The 24,747-nt window shown below is 42.9% G+C and overlaps 1 protein-coding gene across 2 annotated transcripts in view; it reads left to right on the top strand.

Moving 5' to 3' along the window:
- mapkap1 (MAPK associated protein 1) overlaps nucleotides 1–24,747 on the top strand; it is a 63,413-nt gene that overhangs the window by 19,379 nt on the left and 19,287 nt on the right. Inside the window, exons 4-10 of one of the 2 annotated variants that reach the window (XM_080743136.1) lie at nucleotides 13,303–13,392; nucleotides 14,918–15,066; nucleotides 17,006–17,178; nucleotides 18,308–18,484; nucleotides 19,213–19,322; nucleotides 20,988–21,095; nucleotides 22,331–22,471. In XM_080743136.1, coding sequence (XP_080599262.1) covers nucleotides 13,303–13,392; nucleotides 14,918–15,066; nucleotides 17,006–17,178; nucleotides 18,308–18,484; nucleotides 19,213–19,322; nucleotides 20,988–21,095; nucleotides 22,331–22,471 — 948 coding nt within the window. Of the gene's footprint in view, nucleotides 1–13,302; nucleotides 13,393–14,917; nucleotides 15,067–16,213; nucleotides 16,222–17,005; nucleotides 17,179–18,307; nucleotides 18,485–19,212; nucleotides 19,323–20,987; nucleotides 21,096–22,330; nucleotides 22,472–24,747 lie in introns of those variants that run through there. The other variant, XM_080743135.1, reaches the window with a different exon arrangement.

Below are 24,747 nucleotides of genomic sequence, written 5' to 3'. Positions count from 1 at the left end.
TCTGCAAGACTGTCTTGTACTGATTTATTTCAGTGCCAGAACAGGTCGGAAACGGAGTACCAGAACTGTGAGAATGTTTCAAAAGAAACAAGCTTTATGGGATGATGACTCTGATTAATGGCTCGAACACACTGCACGATTTTGCGTGGTCGGCGAGGCATCAGATCATTAGAGTATTTCACACTGAACGATTGACTTTCTTGAAATCGGCTCGTTGTGGTTTTCGCCGACAAGATTAATCACCGACAGATCACCGACAAGGGATCACACACTGCCAGATATTTCACCAGGATGCATCGCCGATACATAGCCAATATTAGACCTACATTTGTTTTTAATTCTAATTGTGCACGAGAGTGGGAACTAATGATTTTCCCCTCTCGCTGCACGCACGCACGCACGCACCCACACACATAGCCACACTAGGTGCGCGATAGGCTCTGAGCGTCATCCAAATCCGCCCGCAAAATTAATCAACCATTATCCAACCGCATTAATTATATGATTTATATCATCCAATTTACAGAACCAAACGCAACAGCCATAATGTCAAATTATTCATATTGCCTGGTAGGCTATTCTCAGTTTTCTTAGTTAGATCACAGAAATGGATTCAAGCCTACAGAAAGTCCGTTTGTCTTTTTTCCTTTTTTTATGAATCGGTGATTCGCTCCGTTGCGAGAGGAGGACGCTCTAATAAATGAACTTAAATATGCAATAGCAGCAGTAAACACAGTTGTCAACTAAGCCTATGCTACTTCAAACTTGTAGGATACTGTAAGCATTTTTATTTTATGAATGAATGAGTTCAACTTCAAGTTCTCACACAACAGACAGGCAGACGGGAGGAGGAAGGCAGGATTCGGAATGCACGCACATTCAGGCGCGCGCGCACACACACACACACACACACACACACACACACACACACACACACACACACACACACACACACACACACACACACACACACAGATAGAGACAGCGCCGCGAGGCAGAGAACGAGAGAAAAAGAGAGAGAGAAATGGATCCCCACCGTACAGAGAGACTGTAGCCTACAGTGAAAATATGCGCAATGGAGTTTAACTTTTTAGCACTGCAACCAGCGCAAGGCATGCTGATCAGTGCGCTGATGGCTTGAATTTAAGTGGACACAGCTGTAAGTTTTGGTTACACATTTCATCCCGGTTATCCAATATTAATTAATAATTGAGTGACAGAGCTGCTATAGATATAGAAACGCTCGGTAAGCTGTCGGCGAGGGCTGGAATCGCGCACGGATTTGCTCAGAGCCTTTAATACACAGCGAGCAAAACGATCAGCGAGCAAAGCCCGATCACGAGTCAGATCACCGTTTTTGTCGGCGAGCGCCAAAAATGGTCGGCGACAGCACAATCGGCTCAAAAATTCGGGCAGTGTGTTCGAGCCATAAGGGTCATTCATCACCTTGCTGGCTTTTGGTGGAGATTTGTGTTGAAATGTCTTTTTTGCCACGGACATACTAAATGAGTGGACAATAATATATACCAGAAAGACATAGAAGAGCAAGCCCTGAATTACCATAACATGTGTGTAACTCTGAGAACCATTTGGTTCCATTTGTACAATCTCAGAGTTAAGGGCGTACTAGTACTGGTTGGACTCTTACTATGCCAAAATGTCACAATGTCATAGATATTCTGAAGAAAACATGTCGGCTTCGAATTCTGTAATTGGACCTAACCAGTAAGACTCCCTAATCGGGAGATAAGCGACCAACGGTCGCTTATCTCCACAAATAGGCCAAAAGTTTGTTTTACCAATTATCAAGACATACGGGCAGTTGACAGTTTGCCATGGTTACTCATTGAAGTTGAATCTCCATATATGGAGATAACCTACGCATCACACTAAGTCTGACCTCACCAGCCCATATTTGGGCATGAGCAACTTATGTCTCCATATATGGAGATATGATGACATCACACAGTCCTCAGCCGATGATGTGGTGTGATGTCATACAATACACAAACGAGCCCTACAGTATAAAGGGGCAATTCTTGCCAGGAAAGAAGCATTTCTTCGACTCAGACCTTATCGCCAGGGTTGGCTTATAGCAGCTGTCGGTAGGACCATATATGGATTCTGTTAGTGTGGATCTCCTAACAGGGCATCATCTGGGATACAATCCCTTTTATGCCCATATATGGAGATCCCTAACAGAATCCCTTTCATGCCCATATATGGAGATCCCTAACGGAATCCCTTTTATGCCCATATATGGAGATCCCTAACAGCATCCCTTTTATGCCCATATATGGAGATCCCTAACAGAATCCCTTTTATGCCCATATATGGAGATCCCTAACAGAATCCCTTTTATGCCCATATATGGAGATCCCTAACAGAATCCCTTTTATGCCCATATATGGAGATCCCTAACAGAATCCCTTTTATGCCCATATATGGAGATCCCTAACAGAATCCCTTGTATGCCCATATATGGAGATCCCTAACAGAATCCCTTTTATGCCCATATATGGAGATCCCTAACAGAATCCCTTTTATGCCCATATATTATGGAGAAATCCCTGCTCTGAGTATCTGACATCAGTGTGATGTCACCTGTTTATGCCCATATATGGAGATCCCTGCTCTGCGTATCTGGTTGCTATGGTAAACAGTTGGTTGCTAGGGTAAAAAAACATGGTTGCTATGGTAAACAGTTGGTTGCTAGGGTAAACAGTTGGTTGCTAGGGTAAAACCATGGTTGCTAAGGTGGTTGCTAACGTACACTAACAAACCAGCAACAACAGACTGTTGCCACAGCAACGTACACAAAGGTTTGTGTACACATGTGGTGTGATGTCATACTGATGCGGAGATATGAGCAGGGCAAAGGTGTGACGTGTGACGGACGGACGGACGGACGGACGGCCGGTGGAGGTTTTCATAGTAAACTGCTCCCTGACGGTCGCAATGATCAAAAACAAGAACATTATAAGATATAAAAAAATCAGCCACTGACACATTTTGTCCGTAGTACAGACATATTGATGACCCCTGGATGAGTAATATACGCACCATGTCAGCATGTAAAACCAGTAAGACTCCCTAATCGGGAGATAAGCGACCATTGGTCGCTTATCTCCACAAATAGGCCAAAAGTTTGTTTTACCAATTATCAAGACATACGGGCAGTTGACAGTTTGCCATGGTTACTCATTGAAGTTGAATCTCCATATATGGAGATAACCTACGCATCACACTAAGTCTGACCTCACCAGTGGGGGGTAGACTCGCGTAGCCAGACAACTATTACATAATTTCCGAATGCTATATGGAGTCTGGAACCTCCCGAACGGCGAGTATCGGAAGTAGCCACTGCTGCACTGAACTGTAGTCCCATTGGAAACATAACAGAAACACAATAGCTCAGACAAAGTCATTCGAGCGGCCTATTCTTGTTATGGGTGTATAGTGTATAAGAGAACTTTTGAAAACATCATGGAGGTAACACCAACAACACCAGAGAAAGACAAAATAACGCCCCCAGAAATATTGAAAGGAGACATAACGCTTCCAGTAGGACATGTTATTGCTACTGCACCAAGGGAGCGGTGCGTCACATCCGCTCTGTCTCGCACTCATCGTTTCTATTTCCGTTTGCCAGACTGTATGCCGGGAGCATTTGCCCAAATCGCGGAGGCAACAGTCTGGCCTCGCGAGACTAGTTGGGGGGTGTCTTGATGTAGCCTACAAATGACAGATGTTGGGACACTCTGTGGTACTTAAATACATATTTTATACCTGACATGACCTTTTGTGCATTTATTATAGTCTTGTCCATTTGGGGATTTTTTTTCCAATTTAGGGGGGTGTGATAGCAGTTTGATTGATTTTCATCCTTTTCTGGCCAAGGTACCTTTCATTACACACTTGGCTGTGAGATGTGTTATGTATGAGACAAGCTTTTAGCAAAATGTACTATGTGTATGTTTCATTTTGCTGGGTGCCAATCACATACTGTACATTGAGGCGTTTTCTTCAACAAATTTGCTTGTTTCAGATGTTAAGTACATGTATTTATGACATTTGAGAAAGATTTTGTGTTGCCAAAATCAATATAGTACATTTTACAAGCAAAAACAGCAGCACAAGATTTTCGTTTTTTGTTATCCACAAGGGTATTGTCTATGCAAAAATGCATTGAATGAGTAGTGCCCAGACGTGGGAACGAAATTCATTTTCTAAGCACTTTTCCTTATAACGCAATACCGCCTAGGAGGGGAAAGAGAAAGAAAGAGAGCGCTCTCGATAGTTAAATATATATATAATAAATAAGGTTCCATTTGCGCAAACTGGGCTCGGGAGAAAGAGAGAGAGGGAACGGTGTAGCAGAGATAGACAGAGCGAGGCAGAGAAATGATGAGAGAGAAAGAGAGAGAGAGATAATTCACATTCTCTTCACTCTGTAAAATGTTCACGTAGTGTTTTTTGCTTAGGCATGTAACAATGAAAAGCAAATGATTATCCATTAGAAATTAAACGTGCAGGACACAAGTGTCGGGTGCCTATACTGTTTGATCGGCACCTATGTCACCGTGACATGCGTGCCCGTCTATAAGCGGTCTCCACTCAGACAGAACAGGCTGACTGCACCGGGAGATATAGGGCCATGTCTCCCGGTGCAGCGTGTGCCGTGTAGGCATATCTATACAAGATATTCATTTTGGCCGATAACTTATAGATCACCCAGTTGTTCTTTATATGTATTATTAGCTGAAATGATGCTTAGCTTTTAGAAACACGCTGTGCGTTTGGCTCTAGAATGAAACCAAATGGACCCGTACGGCGATAACGCGCGATAACAATACAATTGATACATTGATATTATCATTATTATTTTCAGGTATAGGGTTAGAGGGTTATAAAAGTCAACATTTAGTCATGTTATCTTTGCTGACAGTGAAATGTAAATGATCTATTGGAAGCAACAAAGGCGCACTCCGGGTGGGCTGGAGGTGTGAAGTCTCTTCTGCTTCTTCTGGGAGGGGGAGAAAAAGGGGAGAACGGTCTTTTCTGACGATAATAGCCGTCAGAGTGGTATAATTGTATTTTATTTCATAATTAGGAAACGTTTCAGAAGGGGAAAAAAAACGAGAACATATATCTTGAGTATTTAGGAAAAGTCATGGAAGGGGAAATTTCTGAGACCTTCATGGGGAGAGTTATTGCACTTTGAAATCTCAAAATCGGCCTAAGGGACCGGTTAGTCACCCGTGTGTTAAAGGACCTTAATCTGATCTTATGACATCACACAACCACTGCTCCACTTAACACTTTGCAAGCCACTGGGAGCCCCTTAATATTAAAACCGGAATATACCGGACATCTGAGCAAGGAGTCTCAGCCGCGCTGTCTTTTACCATACTGGGTCATTAAAAACGAAATAAATTATTTTTATCCGAAAATCGTCGATCGGCTAACCTTCCCTAGTCACCACTCGTGCATCGATAGCGCATGACTCGTCTGACATGAAGCAGAAGTGACGTCAGGTGCATTCCTTCCAGAGGCTCCCTGCAGCCGTTCATTTACTGTTTAGATGTTATTGCTCGCATAGCAGGAGTGCTGGGGGCTATGCGAGCGAAAATGCACATGACTACTCTTGAGTCACACATGGATTATTTGAGCCGACAGTTACGTGAACGGATCGCGCACGTGAAACGCACGGGGAGAAGACGCCTGGGCCAAAACAGCCACTCTATCCCAATGGAGATCCAGATAATCACGGTGAGCTAACGACCTGGGGATTGAAAAAAAAAGAAAAAACAACGGCGCGGTCCAAGAAGGAGGGGTGGCGGGCTCATGTTTATAAACATAATATTATGTCTCGGATCATAATACAATAATCGAAATTCCACGGCTAATCTACAACAAGCCATTCTATTTCGGCTGGCAAAGTGTTAACCAGTGGTTAATGGATTGATTAATATCGGATTACGGTATAATAAAACACCAGTCCTCTGAGTGTCTTTAAAGAGCAGCTGAAATGAAGACAACACCATGAGAAGCTAGCAGAGCTCCAGGCTCAACAGCAGCACACATTGGATATAAAAAGAAAGAAATTACAGTTTTCTTTTTTTTTCCCGTAAATTAAAGCTACTTCTACTACTACTAAGAAAATCTAAATAAAAAATCCACGGACAAGGCCTAGTCTTTACCACCGACGCATTGATGTCCCCTAAACTGCAGTGATACTAAAACTCCTTGGTCCTCGAACCCATTCAGAACGGGTACACATATTGTGTATCATTATTTTATACTTTAACTATTGAAAAATAGCAGATCTACAAGCTCACAGCGCAGCACTCGGTGCCGCGCTGCGAGCTTGTAGATCTGCTATTTTTCACTGGTTAAAGCATTCAATAATTCTAGGCCTAAATGGGTTTTAAACTGAGCAGATTAGACCTTGCGTTGCAGAGATGAGGGGTTTTAAACTGAGCAGATTAGACCTTGCGTTGCAGAGATGAGGGCCAACACATGGTGAGCTCCCTGCCGGTCCACAGAGAGGCACAAGGCTTCACTTCTTTATGAGGAAACGCATCACAAATCAGACACAGAATCCTCCCAAAAATAGAAAGACATTATTCAAACATGAGAGAAATCTTGTGGTTGTCGGGGCTAAATGTTGTGTGAGCTACTGGAAACTCTCCCCTGTCAGGTGGTAAGGAGCAGCTTGGACTCCTCATGCACTGAAGGAAGCATGAGGTCAGTCTGCTGCTCTCCCCAGGTTGGCAGAGGGAGAGCAGAGCCCAGGATTACATTTGATAATAATTGACTCTGGGTGAAAATAAAATGTGTTCAAAAATGGTGGGATCAAAATGTAAGTATAAATAAAATAAAAAGTGTCCCCAGGTGTGTAAAATGAAAGCTCAGACAGAATAAAAGGCTGTTTGTATTTAAGATCTTTGAATTGGGGACAGTGGATTGTATTCCTATTAGGGCATTAACGAAAAAGTCGAGAAGTCGACTCAGTCAACTTCATTACACAAGTCGACTCCCACCAGAGAAAGTCGAAGTTGAAAAAAAAAAAAACTTTCTATTTTGAAAATAGCGCAGTTCTACATGCTCACAACGCCTCGCGATGCGAGGCGTAGAGCATGTAGATCTGCTATTTTCACAATTTCTGCCTCTATATAATTTGACAATTTGGACAATGTTTAATTTGTCATTTTAGAGGTATTAAAAAGTCCTTAAATTGTCACTTTAGAAATGTGCAGATACCCTCTATACACTTAAACTTTATGTTGGTTATTTTGAGAGAGAAAACAATGTTTCACATTAAGTTAATCATCTGGGGACCCCCCAAAATAATTGGGGGGTCGTGTGTGATGTGATGACGTCATCAAACGATAAAGTTGACTTCAACTCGGCTTTTTACTGAGTCGAGTCGACTTGCAAAAATCACAAGTCGTTAATGCCCTAGTTCCTATTAGTGACCGACCGATAGACTTTTTTGTGATCCGATACGATACCGATTCTAGAGAGGGGAGCCATCACCGATACCGATATATATAATAAAACAGGCCTTTTAGTCTTTATTAAAGAGCCACAGACCTCCAATCTGCTGTGCTCTAACTGGACTGGAGTCTCATTTCTCTCCTAAAGCCCTTGAATATGTTGGAATATGATTAAGGATTACTGTGATTATCACATTTCACATCGCACAAACCATACTTGTAACTTTCACTAGCCCCTAAAAATCGGTTATATCGGTCGCATATCGGTTATATTGGTCATATCGGTCGCATATCGGTTATATCGGTCATATCGGTCGCATATCGGTGCATATGGTTGCATATCGGTCATATCGGTCGCATATCGGTGCATATGGTTGCATATCAGTGCATACCGATATGGCCAAAAAGGTCATATCGGTCATATCGGTCACTAGTTCCTATACAACTACTAATGTAATGATCATTGTTTACCAGCACTACTTTTGTCATGTGATCATTCTCACAATCTCACACTGATACTATGGTTGTTGAAAGGCAGGGTCTTAATTGATGTAAGCAGTTGATTATTTATCTAACGTTTAAACTATCATTATTTCAGTGTATGTACTGTATGCATGCATGTGAATCATTATTTGCATCACAGGTTTAGCCGTGGAAATCAGGTGGTGAAATATGGTTTGGTGCAAATTCCATGATTTGGTTGTTTTCAGGGTAAAGTACATGAGGTGGGTGGGAAACAGAAACATTCCATTGACCAGATTTGATCTTCCGGTCGGTGAAATATTTTATTTTCAGGCCATAAAGTGTATTTTAGACATGAGGTGGGGGCTCAGAGTGCTCCCACCGGGGAATGTAGGCTTTCAAATCCCTAAAATCCCCTTTGTTTTAGTGAAAGTGCATTTTTATTATATAGTTTGGTTGCCCCATTATAGTACTGGTCCATCCATCCATCCATCTTCAACCGCTTATCCGGAATCGGGTCGCGGGGATAACAGTTCCAACTGAGATTTCTAGAGTTCCCTATCCTGAGCAACTTCCTCCACTCCCTCTGGGAGTATACCGAGGCGTTCCCAAGCCAGTGTGGAGATATAATCCTTCCATCTGGTCTTTGGTCTGCCACGGGGTCTCCTCCCAGTGGGACGCGCATCGAGGACCTTCCTAGGAAGGCGCTCGGGGGGCATCCGTACTAAGATGCCCCAACCACCTAAGCTGACTCCTTTTCCAAGTGTAGGAGCAGCGGTTCTACTCCAAGTCTCTCTCGGGTGACTGAACTTCTCACCCTATCTCTAAGGGAGATACCAGCCACCCGTCTGAGGAAACCCATTTCGACTGATTTTACCCGCAAACAGTTACTCAGTGTTTCCCCTATATGTATTAAGCAGCGGCGGCCCGCCGCTCCTTCATATCCAACCGCCACTGTATGATTTTCTCTCTCTCTTTCTTTTTTTTTTTTTTTTTACGTTTTCTTTTTTTATTTTTATTTTCTCACAACAATGTGCCGCTCACGTGAAGCATACCGTTCTAACTTCTCTCGGTTACGTACGACTGGAAGGAGATGTATATAGCACTCCTTTCTCCCCCTCCCCTCCCCTCTCTCATTCAGTCAGTCAGTCAGTCATTCCAGGCTGAGGCTGCAGCAACGTTGCGTTCAGCACATCTGATTCTGAGCTGACTGCGTCGTTGACTCGTTGCCCTTCGTTAGTATAATTTGCTACTGGTGTGTACAATCAGAAGAAGGGGGCAATGCAGTGCCTCGGCGACCGGTTTGAAAGTAGTTTAGCGCTGTTTGGCAATAGTACTTGTTGTTGCATGCTAATGAGAGCAAAGTGCTAAAAACAACGGTTGTCATTCACTCACTGGTTAGATGTGGAATATCATCAGCCAACAACGTTTCAAGTGGAAGAGGAAACATTTTTGATCAATCAGAAATAAACTTTGCTGTTGTGCTTTCACACATGCACACACACAGTGGGTAGCAGTGGTGTACAGTAACTAGTACATTTACTTTACAAGTACTGTACTCAAGTACGGTTTTCAGGTACTTTACTTTTACTTTATAGGAACTCATCAATACTTCTACTCCACTACATTTATGACATGATGGCTAATTGAAAATAGCTGATCCACAAGCTCACAAAGCGACGCGTTGTGAGCTTGTAGATCTGCTATTTTCAAAGGATTTTTTTAAATACAAAACTGTTATGTACTGAGAACTTTTACTTTTTAGTACTTTTTAGTAAGTATATTTTGACACAAATACTTTTGTAATTTTACTCAATTACATTTTTAATTCTAGACTTCTACTTGTAATACAATATGTCTACATTACCATGTTGATACTGTACTTTTGACACCACTGGTGTGAAAAAGTACAGTAAAAAGTAGGGTTAGGGTAACCCTAACCCTCAAAGTGGGGTTGGGGACCCCGAGGGGTCCTTGGGGGAGTTCCAGGGGGTCCCCAGGCCCCAGCTAAATGATAGATATAGATAGTTATTTATCAACCAAATAGACCCTTATGGGTCTGTAGCTCAGAAACAAATGGACCGCCCCCCCCGCGCGCGCTCTCCGCAATTCTCCCCCACTCCTTCAGCTTCTGGCTAGGGGAAACACTGAGTTACTGGACAATAAGTTAATGAATTACTGGACATTCAGTTTTGTTTGAAGTTTGAAGTTGAAATCAGGTGTTTGGTGTCAGAGGGAGTCCAAAGGCTTTTTGAAAAAACTACTCATTTCACTGTAGTTTGTAACAGAGTAAAAGGAGTAGTTTTATTGTAGTTTTACTCTTGCTTTTATTAGAGGACAAAGAGTAGTTTTTACCACAGTAAAAAGAGTAGTTTTACTGTAGTCCCTTTTGACTCCCTTGGGTGTTCAGGGTGTTCAGGGTGTTAAGCCTCGAACAGAGTCGGGTCCGCGGTGTAGTGCGGTGTAGTCTTTTTGAGTCATAAAACTACAACGTTAACGCTCAAAAAGTCTACACCGCACTACACCGCGGTGGAAGGCTATCCACCGCGGACCCGACTCTGTTCGAGGCTTTAGGGTGTGTGCTGCTTGGATTTGTGGGTTCTACTGAAGGGTTCAGCTGAAGGGTTCAGCTGAAGGGTTCTACTGAAGGGTTCAGCTGAAGGGTTCAGCTGAAGGGTTCTACTGAAGGTTCTGTGTTAAAGTGTTGTCTGAAGACTGGTTGTCTCATCAGGAGCTCAAGCAGAGAAGCAGAGCAAACCCGGGGTGGCTGGTAAGACCCGCCCCCACACCTGATCACCTGACCACGCCCATGTTTACCTGACCACGCCTGTTTATCTGACCACGCCTATGTTTATCTGACCACGCCTATGTTTACCTATGTTTACCCGCCCTGAAGCAGGGACCCCCTTAGCTGAGAGAGAGAGATGGAACAGGGACCCCCTTAGCTGAGAGAGAGAGATGGAACAGGGACCCCCTTAGCTGAGAGAGAGAGATGAAGCAGGGACCCCTTAGCTAGGGACCCCTTAGCTGAGAGAGAGATGAAGCAGGGACCCCTTAGCTGAGAGAGAGATGAAACAGGGACCCCTTAGCTGAGAGAGAGATGAAGCAGGGACCCCTTAGCTGAGAGAGAGATGAAGCAGGGACCCCTTAGCTGAGAGAGAGATGAAGCAGGGACCCCCTTAGCTGAGAGAGAGAGATGAAGCAGGGACCCCCTTAGCTGAGAGAGATGGAGCAGGGACCCCTTAGCTGAGAGAGAGAGATGAAGCAGGGACCCCCCAGGCCACCACTACATATTGTATACATTTGTATTGCAGTATGCAGTTTAAACTTTTTCATAGATTTCATTCACTGCAAATATCTCAGTGTCTGTCTTGAGTTACATTCGATGACGTCTGTGTTTTAGTCGGGGCGAATCCGATATTTCCGTGACCGTGAGAGTAAAGGTCCGTTTCTCAGTTTTCTCAACCTAACCTTCATAGTTGACAAAACCACTGAGAAACGGACCTTTGCTCTCCACGGTCACAGAAATATCGGATTCGCCCCAACTATTTGGAGAATAAACTATGGGTACATTTGTCTTGATGTTTCATCTCCATCAGAGTATCAGTAAAACCCCTCTGTGTTTTTATGGATCACAGTTCTTATAGTCCAGTAAAAATAAAGCTGAGTTTGGAAAACATTGTATTATTTAGTTTTTCAACTGATTCTGACAGGAAATTAGGTCTACTAGCCAGGATAAAAAATCTACCATAATCTGCTCACTGCAAATACCCACAGTGGCCAAATCAAGTTGGGCTCCCATCGACTTTCTATACAGGAGGAAAATACCCAGAAAAAAATCTGCTTTAAGTAGGATGTGAGGGGTCTAACTAGGGGTTTGTCATGATGCTGAATCCATTGCAAGCATTTGTTTTGCACAAAAAACATTCATTGGCCCCAGAAAACGCCCACAAAACTGATGAAAAGTGATGACTCATCACTTTTCATCACTAAACCATCATTTTCTGGGGCCATTTTTAGCCCAAGGAATGTTTTTTGTGCAAAACAAATGCTTGCAATGGATTCAGCATCATGACAAACCCGTAGTTAGACCCCTCACATCCTACTTAAAGCAGATTTTTTTCTGGGTATTTTCCTCCTGTATAGAAAGTCGATGGGAGCCCAACTTGATTTGGCCACTGTGGGTATTTGCAGTGAGCAGATTATGGTAGATTCTTTATCCTGGCTAGTAGACCTAATTTCCTGTCAGAATCAGTTGAGAAACTAAATAACACATTTTTTTCCAACCTGAGTGGATTTCTTTCCTAGAATTACTAGACTATTATATGAAATGATCTAAATATCTCTCAGCTCCCTCCTATAGGGCAGGGGTTCCCAAACCTTTTTGTCTCCTGGCACCCCATGAATATTCTTTTAATCCGAGGCACCCCTACATTATGATTTTAACTCCCAGCACCTTATATTTATAGCATATCGTCGTTGTCGGGTGGAAACCGTTCGTTTTGTATTTATCATCTATAAAATGTACTAAACTAGTGAAAAAAAAGCACACAACGCATCGCATCGCGAGGCGTTGTGTGCTTGTAGATCGGCTGTTTTCACTACTTTTGTGTGACAGTCTTGTATGATGAAGCAGGGCTTTGCTGTACCAAAAGACGTACACATTTGAAACTTGGAGATACGAGGTTTCTGCCCGACAGTGACGATATTTTAGTGATTATGTTGCGAGGAAAACGTTGAGATAACAGCCATTTTGGTTAGAACTGACTGAAAATAACTTTATACTTCAAGTTTAAAATTATACTAAATATTTTTGTGTCCAAGTGTCCAAATACATCCCAAATATTATCAAATGATCTCGCGGCACCCCTGGACGGCCGTCACCCACTTTGAAAAGCCCTGGTCTAGGGGGCAGTGTTGTACATTCAGTAGTAGTGTGGTTCATGGGTTGTGGGTTGAATCCTACACTGTGTGAGTTGCTCATCTACTGCAGAGTTTCTGAACTGTTGAATATCAGGAGGTTTAATGTTTATCAAACTGTTGAATATCAGCAGGTTTAATGTTTATCAAACTGTTGAATATCAGCAGGTTTAATGTTTATCAAACTGTTGAATATCAGCAGGTTTAATGTTTATCAAACTGTATTTCTTCATCGCTCATGTTTTAATTAATACGTTTTATAGACCTCTTAAATCGTGTATGTTAAAGTGTTTTCTTTTTTTCTTTCTTTCTTTCTTTCTTTCTTTCTTTCTTTCTTCCTTCCTTCCTTTAACCCCTCCTTCCTTCCTTCCTTCCTTCCTTCCTTCCTTCCTTCCTTCCTTCCTTTAACCCCTCGTAGCTCAGAGACTGGAGCGTCTGAGGAAAGAACGTCAGAACCAAATTAAATGTAAAAACATCCAGTGGAAGGAGAGGAGCTCGTCTCAGTCAGGTACTGTTGTTGTTGTTGTTGTTGTTGTTGAAGCGGTGAAAGCTGCTTCCAAGGAGTGGCTTTGTCTGTCCCGTACATGTCCATATATGGTCATTCCAGTCCAGAATGAACAGGCTTTGTCTGTCCCGTACATGTCCCGTGCGTCCAGAATTGAGGATTGGTCAAGCTTCACATGACAATTTGGCTCTCCTGACACAATCATTCATTCATTCAGAATTCATAGATAGATCTAGAACACAGAACACAGAATGTATAGATCTAGAACACATAATGTATAGATCTAGAACACATAAATTATAGATCTAGAACACAGATTTCATAGCTCTAGAACACATAGAATAAAAATTTGCCGCTTCGGTTCGAACCGAGGTTTGATTTTTGAGCGGTGGTAAACCACTCCTAAGAGTGGCTGTGCGTGTGTCTGTAGCCACCTTTCCTCAGCGTTTTGCCATAGCAATGTGTGTGTGTGTGTAGCCATATTACATCACCAATTACATCCTAGACCTATATCCTAGTCTTTTTCCTCAGCGTTTTGCCATAGCAATATATGTGTGTGTAGCCTGTATTACATCACCAATTACCAATTGAAGACGTTATGCAAGCACGACCACCGCTCACTTCACATTGGGTGTGATTTTTGTTAATATTATTAGTAAACTTTATCAGTGAATGGGTTTATTTATTCTATATAAACTTTATCAGTGAATGGGTGAATGGTTTTTACCTTGAATCAAAAGGCAATATGAAACTCAGAGTGACATTTTGGAGTGGTGTTAGCTGGAGTATTGGTGGAGCTTCACTTGACAGTTAGCTTGATGCAGAATAAAGTCACGTCAGCAACCACACTTGGAAAAACACTATAAAAATGCAATTCATCATTATTATTGTTATTATTATACACTACACAGTACAGTATATGTTGGCAAGGACGGGTGTTAAAAGTTAAGTTAAGAAGTTAATAAATGCCTGTCCTCATTTAACACTTGGGGAGCCAAACTCGTTCAGGGACGAGTTAAGGCCACTAGGTGTCCCCCTGCCACAGGAAGTTATCTCGTTCACAGACGTGGCAACAAACAGTTAACTTTTTGAGCCTGCAGCTGCCCTTTGCATGACCTGAGTCCATTACGTCACCCAGTCAGTGCACGCAGCCCCTCTAGGGAAGACATCACGGAAGGACTTAACATTGCTTTAGATTCTACTTTGAAACATAAGAACGGCTTTATCTAAGAATGAAGTGAAAACAGCCCCATGGAAGCAGAGAGCTGATTGTTTTCACGGCGACACTTTACCGCGATTTTACCGCGATTTTTGGATTTTAGTTTCGCGAGCGTTTGTAAGCAAATGGATTATCCTCCTCAATCTTCTCTGGACACGCACGTGCACACGCACGAAGCTTGCGAGGCACGTCAAAACAAAGCGTAAGTCAATGGTGGCAGCAGCAACAGCTATAAATGTTATAAACCTTAGCAGCCCATGTGTTAATAAGTGTCTGTCCTCTTGTCCTCTTGTCCTCATGTCCGTCCAGTGGACGACCTTGGCTTCCTGTTTGAGAAGCGGGACTTCAAGGACAGAGCCAGGCAGACAGGAAGTAAGTCCACGCTGTCCCTGCGTCTGGAGCAGTGTCCCCAACAGCTCAACAACCCCTTCAACGAGTACTCCAAGTTTGATGGCAAGGTAAGATATTATAACCTTCATTTAATGAGTACTCCAAGTTTGATGGCAAGGTAAGATATTATAACCTTCATTAATGAGTACTCCAAGTTTGATGGCAAGGTGATATATTATAACCTTCATTAATGAGTACTCCAAGTTTGATGACAAGGTGAGATATTATAACCTTCATTTAATGAGTACTCCAAGTTTGATGGCAAGGTAAGATAGTATAACCTTCATTAATGAGTACTCCAAGTTTGATGGCAAGGTGATATATTATAACCTTTATTAATGAGTACTCCAAGTTTGATGACAAGGTGAGATATTATAACCTTCATTAAATGAGTACTCCAAGTTTGATGGCAAGGTAAGATATTATAACCTTCATTAATGAGTACTCCAAGTTTGATGGCAAGGTAAGATATTATAACCTTCATTAATGAGTACTCCAAGTTTGATGGAAAGGTGATATATTATAACCTTCATTTAATGAGTACTCCAAGTTTGATGGAAAGGTAAGATATTATAACCTTCATTAATGAGCACTCCAAGTTTGATGGCAAGGTGAGATATTATAACCTTCATTAATGAGTACTCCAAGTTTGATTACAAGGTGAGATATTATAACCTTCATTAAATGAGTACTCCAAGTTTGATGGCAAGGTAAGATATTATAACCTTCAATAATGAGTACTCCAAGTTTGATGGCAAGGTAAGATATTATAACCTTCATTAATGAGTACTCCAAGTTTGATGGAAAGGTGATATATTATAACCTTCATTTAATGAGTACTCCAAGTTTGATGGAAAGGTAAGATATTATAACCTTCATTAATGAGTACTCCAAGTTTGATGACAAGGTGAGATATTATAACCTTCATTTAATGAGTACTCCAAGTTTGATGGAAAGGGAAGATATTATAACCTTCATTAATGAGTACTCCAAGTTTGATGGCAAGGTGAGATATTATAACCTTCATTTAATGAGTACTCCAAGTTTGATGGCAAGGTGAGATATTTTAGAACCTTCTTCATTAATGAGTACTCCTAGTTTGATGGCAAGGTGAGATATTTTAGAACCTTCTTCATTAATGAGTACTCCTAGTTTGAGGGCAAGGTGAGATATTCTAATCTCGAACCTTCTTCATTAATGAGTACTCCTAGTTTGATGGCAAGGTGAGACATTCTAGAACCTTCTTCATCAATGAGTACTCCAAGTTTGATCACAAGGTGACTCTGTACATACGGTTTGTACATCCTGGTTCATTCTGTACATACAGTTTGTACATCCTGGTTCATTCTGTACATACGGTTTGTACATCCTGGTTCATTCTGTACATACAGTTTGTACATCCTGGTTCATTCTGTACATACAGTTTGTACATCCTGGTTCTTTCCGTCCACTAAAACTACGGTGGGAAAATGTTCCTCGACTGCCTTTTCTTTTTTTCCCCCTTGCTGTGTGTCACTTGGCTAGAGATGGAGCTTGTTCATTAATATTGATAATGAGCTCCTTATCCATCCTGCTTGTTGAGCCAGGCTTTAATCGAGCAGCTGTTGAGAGTTTTCTAATATTTTGTGGAAAGATGTGAGACAACAAATCCTGAACAGATATATTTTTATTGGCCAGTTGTTGTGACTGTGAGTCGGTCCGAGAAAGACATCTCGGAACGATTGCCTATAGCAACCAAACCAGTGAAAATAGCAGATATACAAGCGCACGACAAGCTTGTAGATCGTCTATTTTCACTACATCGACCCACAGTAACTCATTCGGACAGTCTGCTTTCTCAGTAAAGGGGGTAGACCTTTGGAATCACTTATTTCAATGCATCTGGTTCGTCCAAAGTGATTGTGATGTCCATATCAAATAAGTAAAACATAACATAACATAACAGTATGTAGCAGTCTGTCAGACTCTTCTTGCCTTTTACCGTGTGCGTGTCCATCGTCCCCTCAGGGCCACATCGGCACCACGGCCACCAAGAAGATCGAGGTGTACCTGTCCATGCAGATGGCCCAGGAGAAGCTGCACCCCATGATGGTGGTCACCATCGCTAACGCCCGCGTCCACGACCTCATAGGACTGATCTGCTGGCAGTACACTGGAGAGGGGAAAGAGCCTAAACTAAAGTATGTTTATTTATTAAAGTACACTGGAGAGGGGAAAGAGCCTAAACTAAAGTATGTTTATTTATTAAAGTACACTGGAGAGGGGGAAGAACCTAAACTAAAGTATGTTTATTTATTAAAGTACACTGGAGAGGGGGAAGAACCTAAACTAAAGTATGTTTAATTATTAAAGTACTCTGGAGAGGGGGAAGAACCTAAACTAAAGTATGTTTATTTATTAAAGTACACTGGAGAGGGGAAAGAGCCTAAACTAAAGTATGTTTATTTATTAAAGTACACTGGAGAGGGGGAAGAACCTAAACTAAAGTATGTTTATTTATTAAAGTACACTGGAGAGGGGGAAGAACCTAAACTAAAGTATGTTTATTTATTAAAGTACTCTGGAGAGGGGGAAGAACCTAAACTAAAGTATGTTTAATTATTAAAGTACACTGGAGAGGGGAAAGAACCTAAACTAAAGTATGTTTATTTATTACACTGGAGAGGGAAAAGAGACCAAACCGAAGTAGGTTTAACTTTAGTGCAGGGTTAGAAGGAACACCAGGGCTCGAATAGCACATATTATGTACAGTATATATTTATGTATATATGTACATATTAGGGCTGGGATGCGATTGAAAATGTTAATCTAATTACTTACAGGCTTTTAATCGCATTTTAATCGCACATCGAGTAAAACACATTTTGTTGTACGAGTGAATCAACAAATGAGTTTTTTTAAATCTAAATTTGGCATCCACTGGGCCATGCAAAGCGCTCTGATCGGCTACTTCTCCCTTTGCGTTTGTTGTCTCTTCTTGGTTGGTGCATCGCTATGATCGGTATGCCCGAAACTGAAGGTTCTGTGGTGCAAAAACTAAGTGCGATTAAAATGCGTTAATTATTTTAATCGCGTTAACTTTCTGTAATGAATTAATCGCAATTAATCAGTTAAAGTCCCAGCCTTAGTACATATATACGTGTATATATTTATGTTTATATGTATGTCTATACTCCAGTGAGAACGTCAACGCCTACTGTCTCCACATCACTCTTATTATATACTGTATAAATGTATATACAGTATGTATGTATATATGTACATATATACATGTATATATTTATGTATATATGTATGTCTATACTCCAGTGAGAACGTCAACGCCTACTGTCTCCACATCGCGGAGGATGACGGAGAGGTGGACACAGACTTCCCTCCTCTGGACTCCAATGAACCCATCCATAAGTTTGGCTTCAGCACCCTGGCCCTGGTGGAGAAGTACACTTCACCTGGACTGACCTCTAAACAGTCTCTGTTTGTTAGAATGTAAGTACACTTCACCTGGTCTCACCTCCAAGCCGTCTCTGTTAGGATGGGAGGAACAGAGAATAGAGAAATACACCCTCAATAACGTCATTATTTCCTCACCGAGACCAACAAGAGAGTATAAGGAACATGTTTCATCTCAAAGGGTTGGGGTTAGATTCAACCATGGAATAATTATAACTTTAATTGAGAGCACATGGTCTACAGCAGGGGTTTTCAAAGTGGGGTGCGGCGACGGTAGTCCAGGGGTGCCGCGAGATCATTTGATAATATTTGGAATTTATTTGGAAAAAATATTTAGTATCATTTTAAACTTGAAGTACAAAGTTTCAGTCAGTTCTAACCAAAATGGCTGTTATCTCAATGTTTTCCTCACAATATAATCGCTAAAATATGCTATAAATATTAAGGTGCTGGGAGTGAAAATTATGAATATAATGTAGGGGTGCCCCGGATGAAGAAAAATATTTATAGGGGTGCACCGAGTCAAAAAAGGTTTGGGAACCTATAAACTCACCGTAGCTTAGCTTTCAACTAAACTTTGGATTGGAAGGCAACTCAATGCAAGTGGACGGGCGGGGATATCTGGTGTCCTCTCTATTCTTGTCCTCTCTATAACTCTATGGTTTTAACCCTCTAACAACCCTCTCCTCTCCTCTCCTCTCCTCTCCTCTCCTCTCCTCCCCTCCCCTCCCCTCCCCTCTCCTCTCCTCTCCTCTCCGCTCCAGAAATGCGGCCCATGGTTTCTCTCTGATCCCAGTGGACAGCCTGAAGGTGACCATGAAGGAGATCCTCCAGAAAGCCTTGAAGAAGAGGAAAGGATCCCAGAAAGGATCTGGTAAGAGACTAGGGGCTCTATTATGATCCAGGTCTTATGCCTTATGCCTTAACTTCTTTGCCTTTTTTTACTATATAGACATATTTTTCTTAATATTTCAAATAGCTGATCTGCAAGCTCACAACGCATCAGCATTTGAAGTATTTAAAAATGTTTTTCAAAATAGCAAAAAAAAGGCAAAGAGGTTAAGGCATAAGGCATAAGACCTGAGCCCTAGAGCTTAAATCCAGCCTAAATATGTGAGCCCGGCCCAGACCAACCCAGCCTGGCTGAACGTCAGACCGAGCTCGGCCCAAAGCCCCATACATAAATGACAATTGGAGACCGACACAGCCCGCAGCCCCACATTATAAACCAGCTTAATTGATGCAGGCAACAGCATCCTTTTTTTCCTCATAAAATATTGGTGATTCGTTAAGAACAGAGTCGTTCTACCGTTTTTATATATATGAAAGACATTGTAGCAGCATCGTCCTAATTAAGGAACAAATAAACATCGGAGCCTCGCTGGAAAACACAGCTGACGGCCGCCGCTAAATCAGGCAGCAGGCGTACAGGCTGTTAAAGCTACAACATTCACTCTACGTCTATATTATACTAAGATACCCATGTACCTGGCAAAATACTTTATAAACGTTAAGGACGTCCACAATTACAACACCAGAGGCAGCGCCACAGATCAACCCAAAGTCAACTCAAACAAAGGGTCAAACTCGTTTTTCTGCTATACAACCACAATGTGGAACGCCCTACCGAAGGCCTTAAAGGAGTGTGGTTCCCTAGCATCCTTTAAAATCGCCCTGAAAAACCACTTACAGGCGGCAGCCGTTCGCAACTGGCAATAACGAACCTAGCCCAGCCTCCCCTGACCCTTCTCTGTATTTACCTACTGTATATATTTTTTGTACTGTTTTTTTTTTTTTTTTTTTTTTACTTTTTTTTAAACTAAATCTACTGCATAGTACTGTGTTCTATCCGTCTGTCATTCAATGTTATATGAGATACTTTAATGGTTTCCTATGGAAATAAGTTTAGTCTTTTCATGGATCTCCTTTTAGTAGACCTTGTACCAGTGAACTGTACCGTCATGAAACTGTACCTTTTTCTATGCAAACTTCTAATAAAGTCTTCAATTATTAGGATAGCCTACAAAAGTGTCTGAATGGTTTCAACGATCTCCGCTCCGCTCTGCTCAGGCAGTGCATGCATGCACACACCACAGCAGACACACTCACACACACACTCACACACACACACTCACACTCACACGCTCAACTGTCTGAAAGCTACGCAGCAGAGCACATACAGTCACACACGTTCAACTGTGTCAAGTCGCGCAGCAGCAGCGGCGCAGCGCAGCGATAGAGTTATGAGCGCGCAGCTTACACAGTCACAGAGACATCATGATACCGCGCTGCGCTTGCCTACAGGATTATAAAAGCCCGATCCAACCCAAAGCCCGACGTATACGTGACAAATTGAGCCCAGCCCGCACCGCGCCGACCCGTCGGGTTCCGCGGTATCATCTAACTCCTCCCCACTGTAGTCTGATAGGTCCGCGGTATCAATAACTCCTCCCCCTGTGCTCTGATATGTCTGCGGTATCATTAACTCTCCCCCCTGTGCTCCGCGGTATCATTAACTCCTCCCCCTGTGCTCTGATAGGTCCGCGGTACCGCCTGGAGCGTCAGACGGAGCCCAACGTGAGCGTGGATCTGGACTGTTCCCTGGAGAGCCAGAACACCCTGGAGTTCTGTCTGGTCCGAGAGAACAGTGAGTACCACCACCGACCAGCAGGGGGCAGCATCGCACCAGGGTTCAGCAGCACCTGTGCTGTGATGCCAGTTTAATATTCTACTGTTGCAAGCTTGTAGATCAGCTGTTTTCACTATTTGTCATGCCACGAACTAGCCCATAAAAGGCCCTGGAAATGTGTTTTCTGTTTATTTAAGAGTAATGAATATAGAGCTATTTAACACTGTTACTGAACAAACACTCAATGATTACTGTCACAATATAGAGCTATTTAACACTGTTACTGAACAAACACTCAATGATTACTGTCACAATATAGAGCTATTTAACACTGTTACTGAACAAACACTCAATGATTACTGTCACAATATAGAGCTATTTAACACTGTTACTGAACAAACACTCAATGATTACTGTCACAATATAGAGCTATTTAACACTGTTACTGAACACACACTCTATAGCAATGATTACTGTCACAATATAGAGCTATTTAACACTGTTACTGAACCAACACTCTATAGCAATGATTACTGTCACAATATAGAGCTATTTAACACTGTTACTGAACACACACTCTATAGCAATGATTACTGTCACAATATAGAGCTATTTAACACTGTTACTGAACAAACACTCAATGATTACTGTCACAATATAGAGCTATTTAACACTGTTACTGAACACTCTATAGCAATGATTACTGTCAGAATATAGAGCTATTTAACACTGTTACTGAACACTCTATAGCAATGATTACTGTCACAATATAGAGCTATTTAACACTGTTACTGAACACACACTCTATAGCAATGCTTACTGTCACAATATAGAGCTGTTTAACACTGTTACTGAACAAACACTCTATAGCAATGATTACTGTCACAATATAGAGCTATTTAACACTGTCACTGAACAAACACTCTATAGCAATGATTACTGTCACAATATAGAGCTATTTAACACTGTTACTGAACACTCTTTAGCAATGATTACTGTCACAATATAGAGCTGTTTAACACTGTTACTGAACACTCTATAGCAATGATTACTGTCACAATATAGAGCTGTTTAACACTGTTACTGAACACTCTATAGCAATGATTACTGTCACAATATAGAGCTGTTTAACACTGTTACTGAACACTATAGCAATGATTACTGTCACAATATAGAGCTATTTAACAGATTGTAATAGTACTAATAGTAATAATAATGGTAGTAGTAGTAATAATAATAATAATGTGTTTCAGGTTCCCGGGGGGAGGAGTCCTCAGAAGAAGACCCTCCCATTGACATCACGTCGGTTCAGGACATGTTGAGCAGTCATCACTACAAGAGCTTCAAGATCAGCATGATTCATAAACTGAGGTTTACTACGGATGTACAGCTGGGTAATATAATTATTATAACAATAGTTAAGCCGTACACGATAGGGAGTTCCAATAGAAAAATATAAGCCTCGTGTACAATATAGGCTCGAAGTACTTGCGAGCGTACACGCCCCCATAGTTATAATGGGGCGTGTACGCTTGCAACTGGGTGTCGTGTACGGCACCTGTGCCGACTACAATTTCCCAATGGAGGGCAGCAGAGAGCCATATGTACACAGGCCCTAGATGGTGTACACGACCAGTAGTTTTACATGGACCCTCAGAGGGACACTGTGGGCTTATCAAGTGGTCCGTGGTGGTTCTCAAAGTGAGGTCAGGGGACCCTCAGAGGGACACTGTGGGCTTATCAAGTGGTCCGTGGTGGTTCTCAAAGTGAGGTCGGGGGACCCTCAGAGGGACACTGTGGGCTTATCAAGTGGTCCATGGTCGGTTCTCAAAGTGAGGTCGGGGGACCCTCAGAGGGACACTGTGGGCTTATCAAGTGGCCCATGGTCGATTCTCAAAGTGAGGTCGGGGGACCCTCAGAGGGACACTGTGGGCTTATCAAGTGGTCCGTGGTGGTTCTCAAAGTGAGGTCGGGGGACCCTCAGAGGGACACTGTGGATTTATCAAGTGGTCCATGGTCGGTTCTCAAAGTGAGGTCGGGGGACCCTCAGAGGGACACTGTGGGCTTATCAAGTGTTCCGTGGTGGTTCTCAAAGTGAGGTCGGGGGACCCTCAGAGGGACACTGTGGGCTTATCAAGTGGTCCATGGTCGGTTCTCAAAGTGAGGTCGGGGGACCCTCAGAGGGACACTGTGGGCTTATCAAGTGGTCCGTGGTCGGTTCTCAAAGTGAGGTCGGGGGACCCTCAGAGGGACACTGTGGGCTTATCAAGTGGTCCGTGGTCGGTTCTCAAAGTGAGGTCGGGGGACCCTCAGAGGGACACTGTGGGCTTATCAAGTGGTCCGTGGTGGTTCTCAAAGTGAGGTCGGGGGACCCTCAGAGGGACACTGTGGGCTTATCAAGTGGTCCATGGTCGGTTCTCAAAGTGAGGTCGGGGGACCCTCAGAGGGACACTGTGGGCTTATCAAGTGGTCCATGGTCGGTTCTCAAAGTGAGGTCGGGGGACCCTCAGAGGGACACTGTGGGCTTATCAAGTGGTCCGTGGTGGTTCTCAAAGTGAGGTCGGGGGACCCTCAGAGGGACACTGTGGGTTTATCAAGTGGTCCATGGTCGGTTCTCAAAGTGAGGTCAGGGGACCCTCAGAGGGACACTGTGGGCTTATCAAGTGGTCCGTGGTGGTTCTCAAAGTGAGGTCGGGGGACCCTCAGAGGGACACTGTGGGCTTATCAAGTGGTCCATGGTCGGTTCTCAAAGTGAGGTCGGGGGGCCCACAGTGTCCCTCTGAGGGGACACGGCACAGACCGTGTACACGAAGGGCAGGAGCAAGTGTTCAAGTCCCATAGAATCTATGGGAAATGTACACAGGCGTGTACAAAGTCACCAGTAGTTTTACATGAACCCTCAGAGGGACACTGTGGGCTTATCAAGTGGTCCATGGTCGGTTCTCAAAGTGAGGTCGGGGGACCCTCAGAGGGACACTGTGGGCTTATCAAGTGGTCCATGGTCGGTTCTCAAAGTGAGGTACATCCTCAAAGTCCCTCCTTCCCAAACAAAGACGAACCAACCAAGGGTGCACAAGGCAGCGGTGTGCGATGGACTAGAAATATCCATTTAAAACTATTGGTCATGTACACACAAACTAAGGCTCCTGTACACAGTGTTTGGTCTCAATTGTGTGAGCAGCTAAAGGGCAGACAATGGCCTAGAACAACCTAATGGTGCCTATTAAGACTCTAGTACACCCTTTGGCCTCGACAAGCCTGATCATCCTACTATAGCTAGTACCCCCCTCACCAACTTTGTGCTCCCACTTGATAAGCCCAGTGTCCCTCTGAGGGTCCCCCGACCTCACTTTGAGAACCGACCATGGACCACTTGATAAGCCCACGGTGTCCCTCTGAGGGTCCCTCGTAGGGATGAGGCCGAATATTCGGCACCGAAAATTTTCGGCCGAAAATGCCTAAAAATGCATTTTCGGTTTTCGGCCGTATAGTTTTTAAAACCGAATAGTATAGCACCGAATAGTGTGAAGAACAGGGGTCCAGTATAATCTCTCAAAAAGCAGCCGCAGCACAGTCTCTCTCTCTCCCCCCTCCCTCACTCACTCACTCCGTCTCGCATTCACTTCACTTCACTAGTCTGCGCAGCTGCCGGCTAACGAGTGTAGCCTAT

This window comes from Nannobrachium achirus (assembly GCF_963921795.1).
Source record: "Nannobrachium achirus genome assembly, chromosome: 15".
NCBI lineage: Eukaryota > Metazoa > Chordata > Actinopteri > Myctophiformes > Myctophidae > Nannobrachium > Nannobrachium achirus.
The sequence above is the reverse complement of the archived record's forward strand: the minus strand, read 5'-3'. Positions and strand labels throughout refer to the sequence as shown.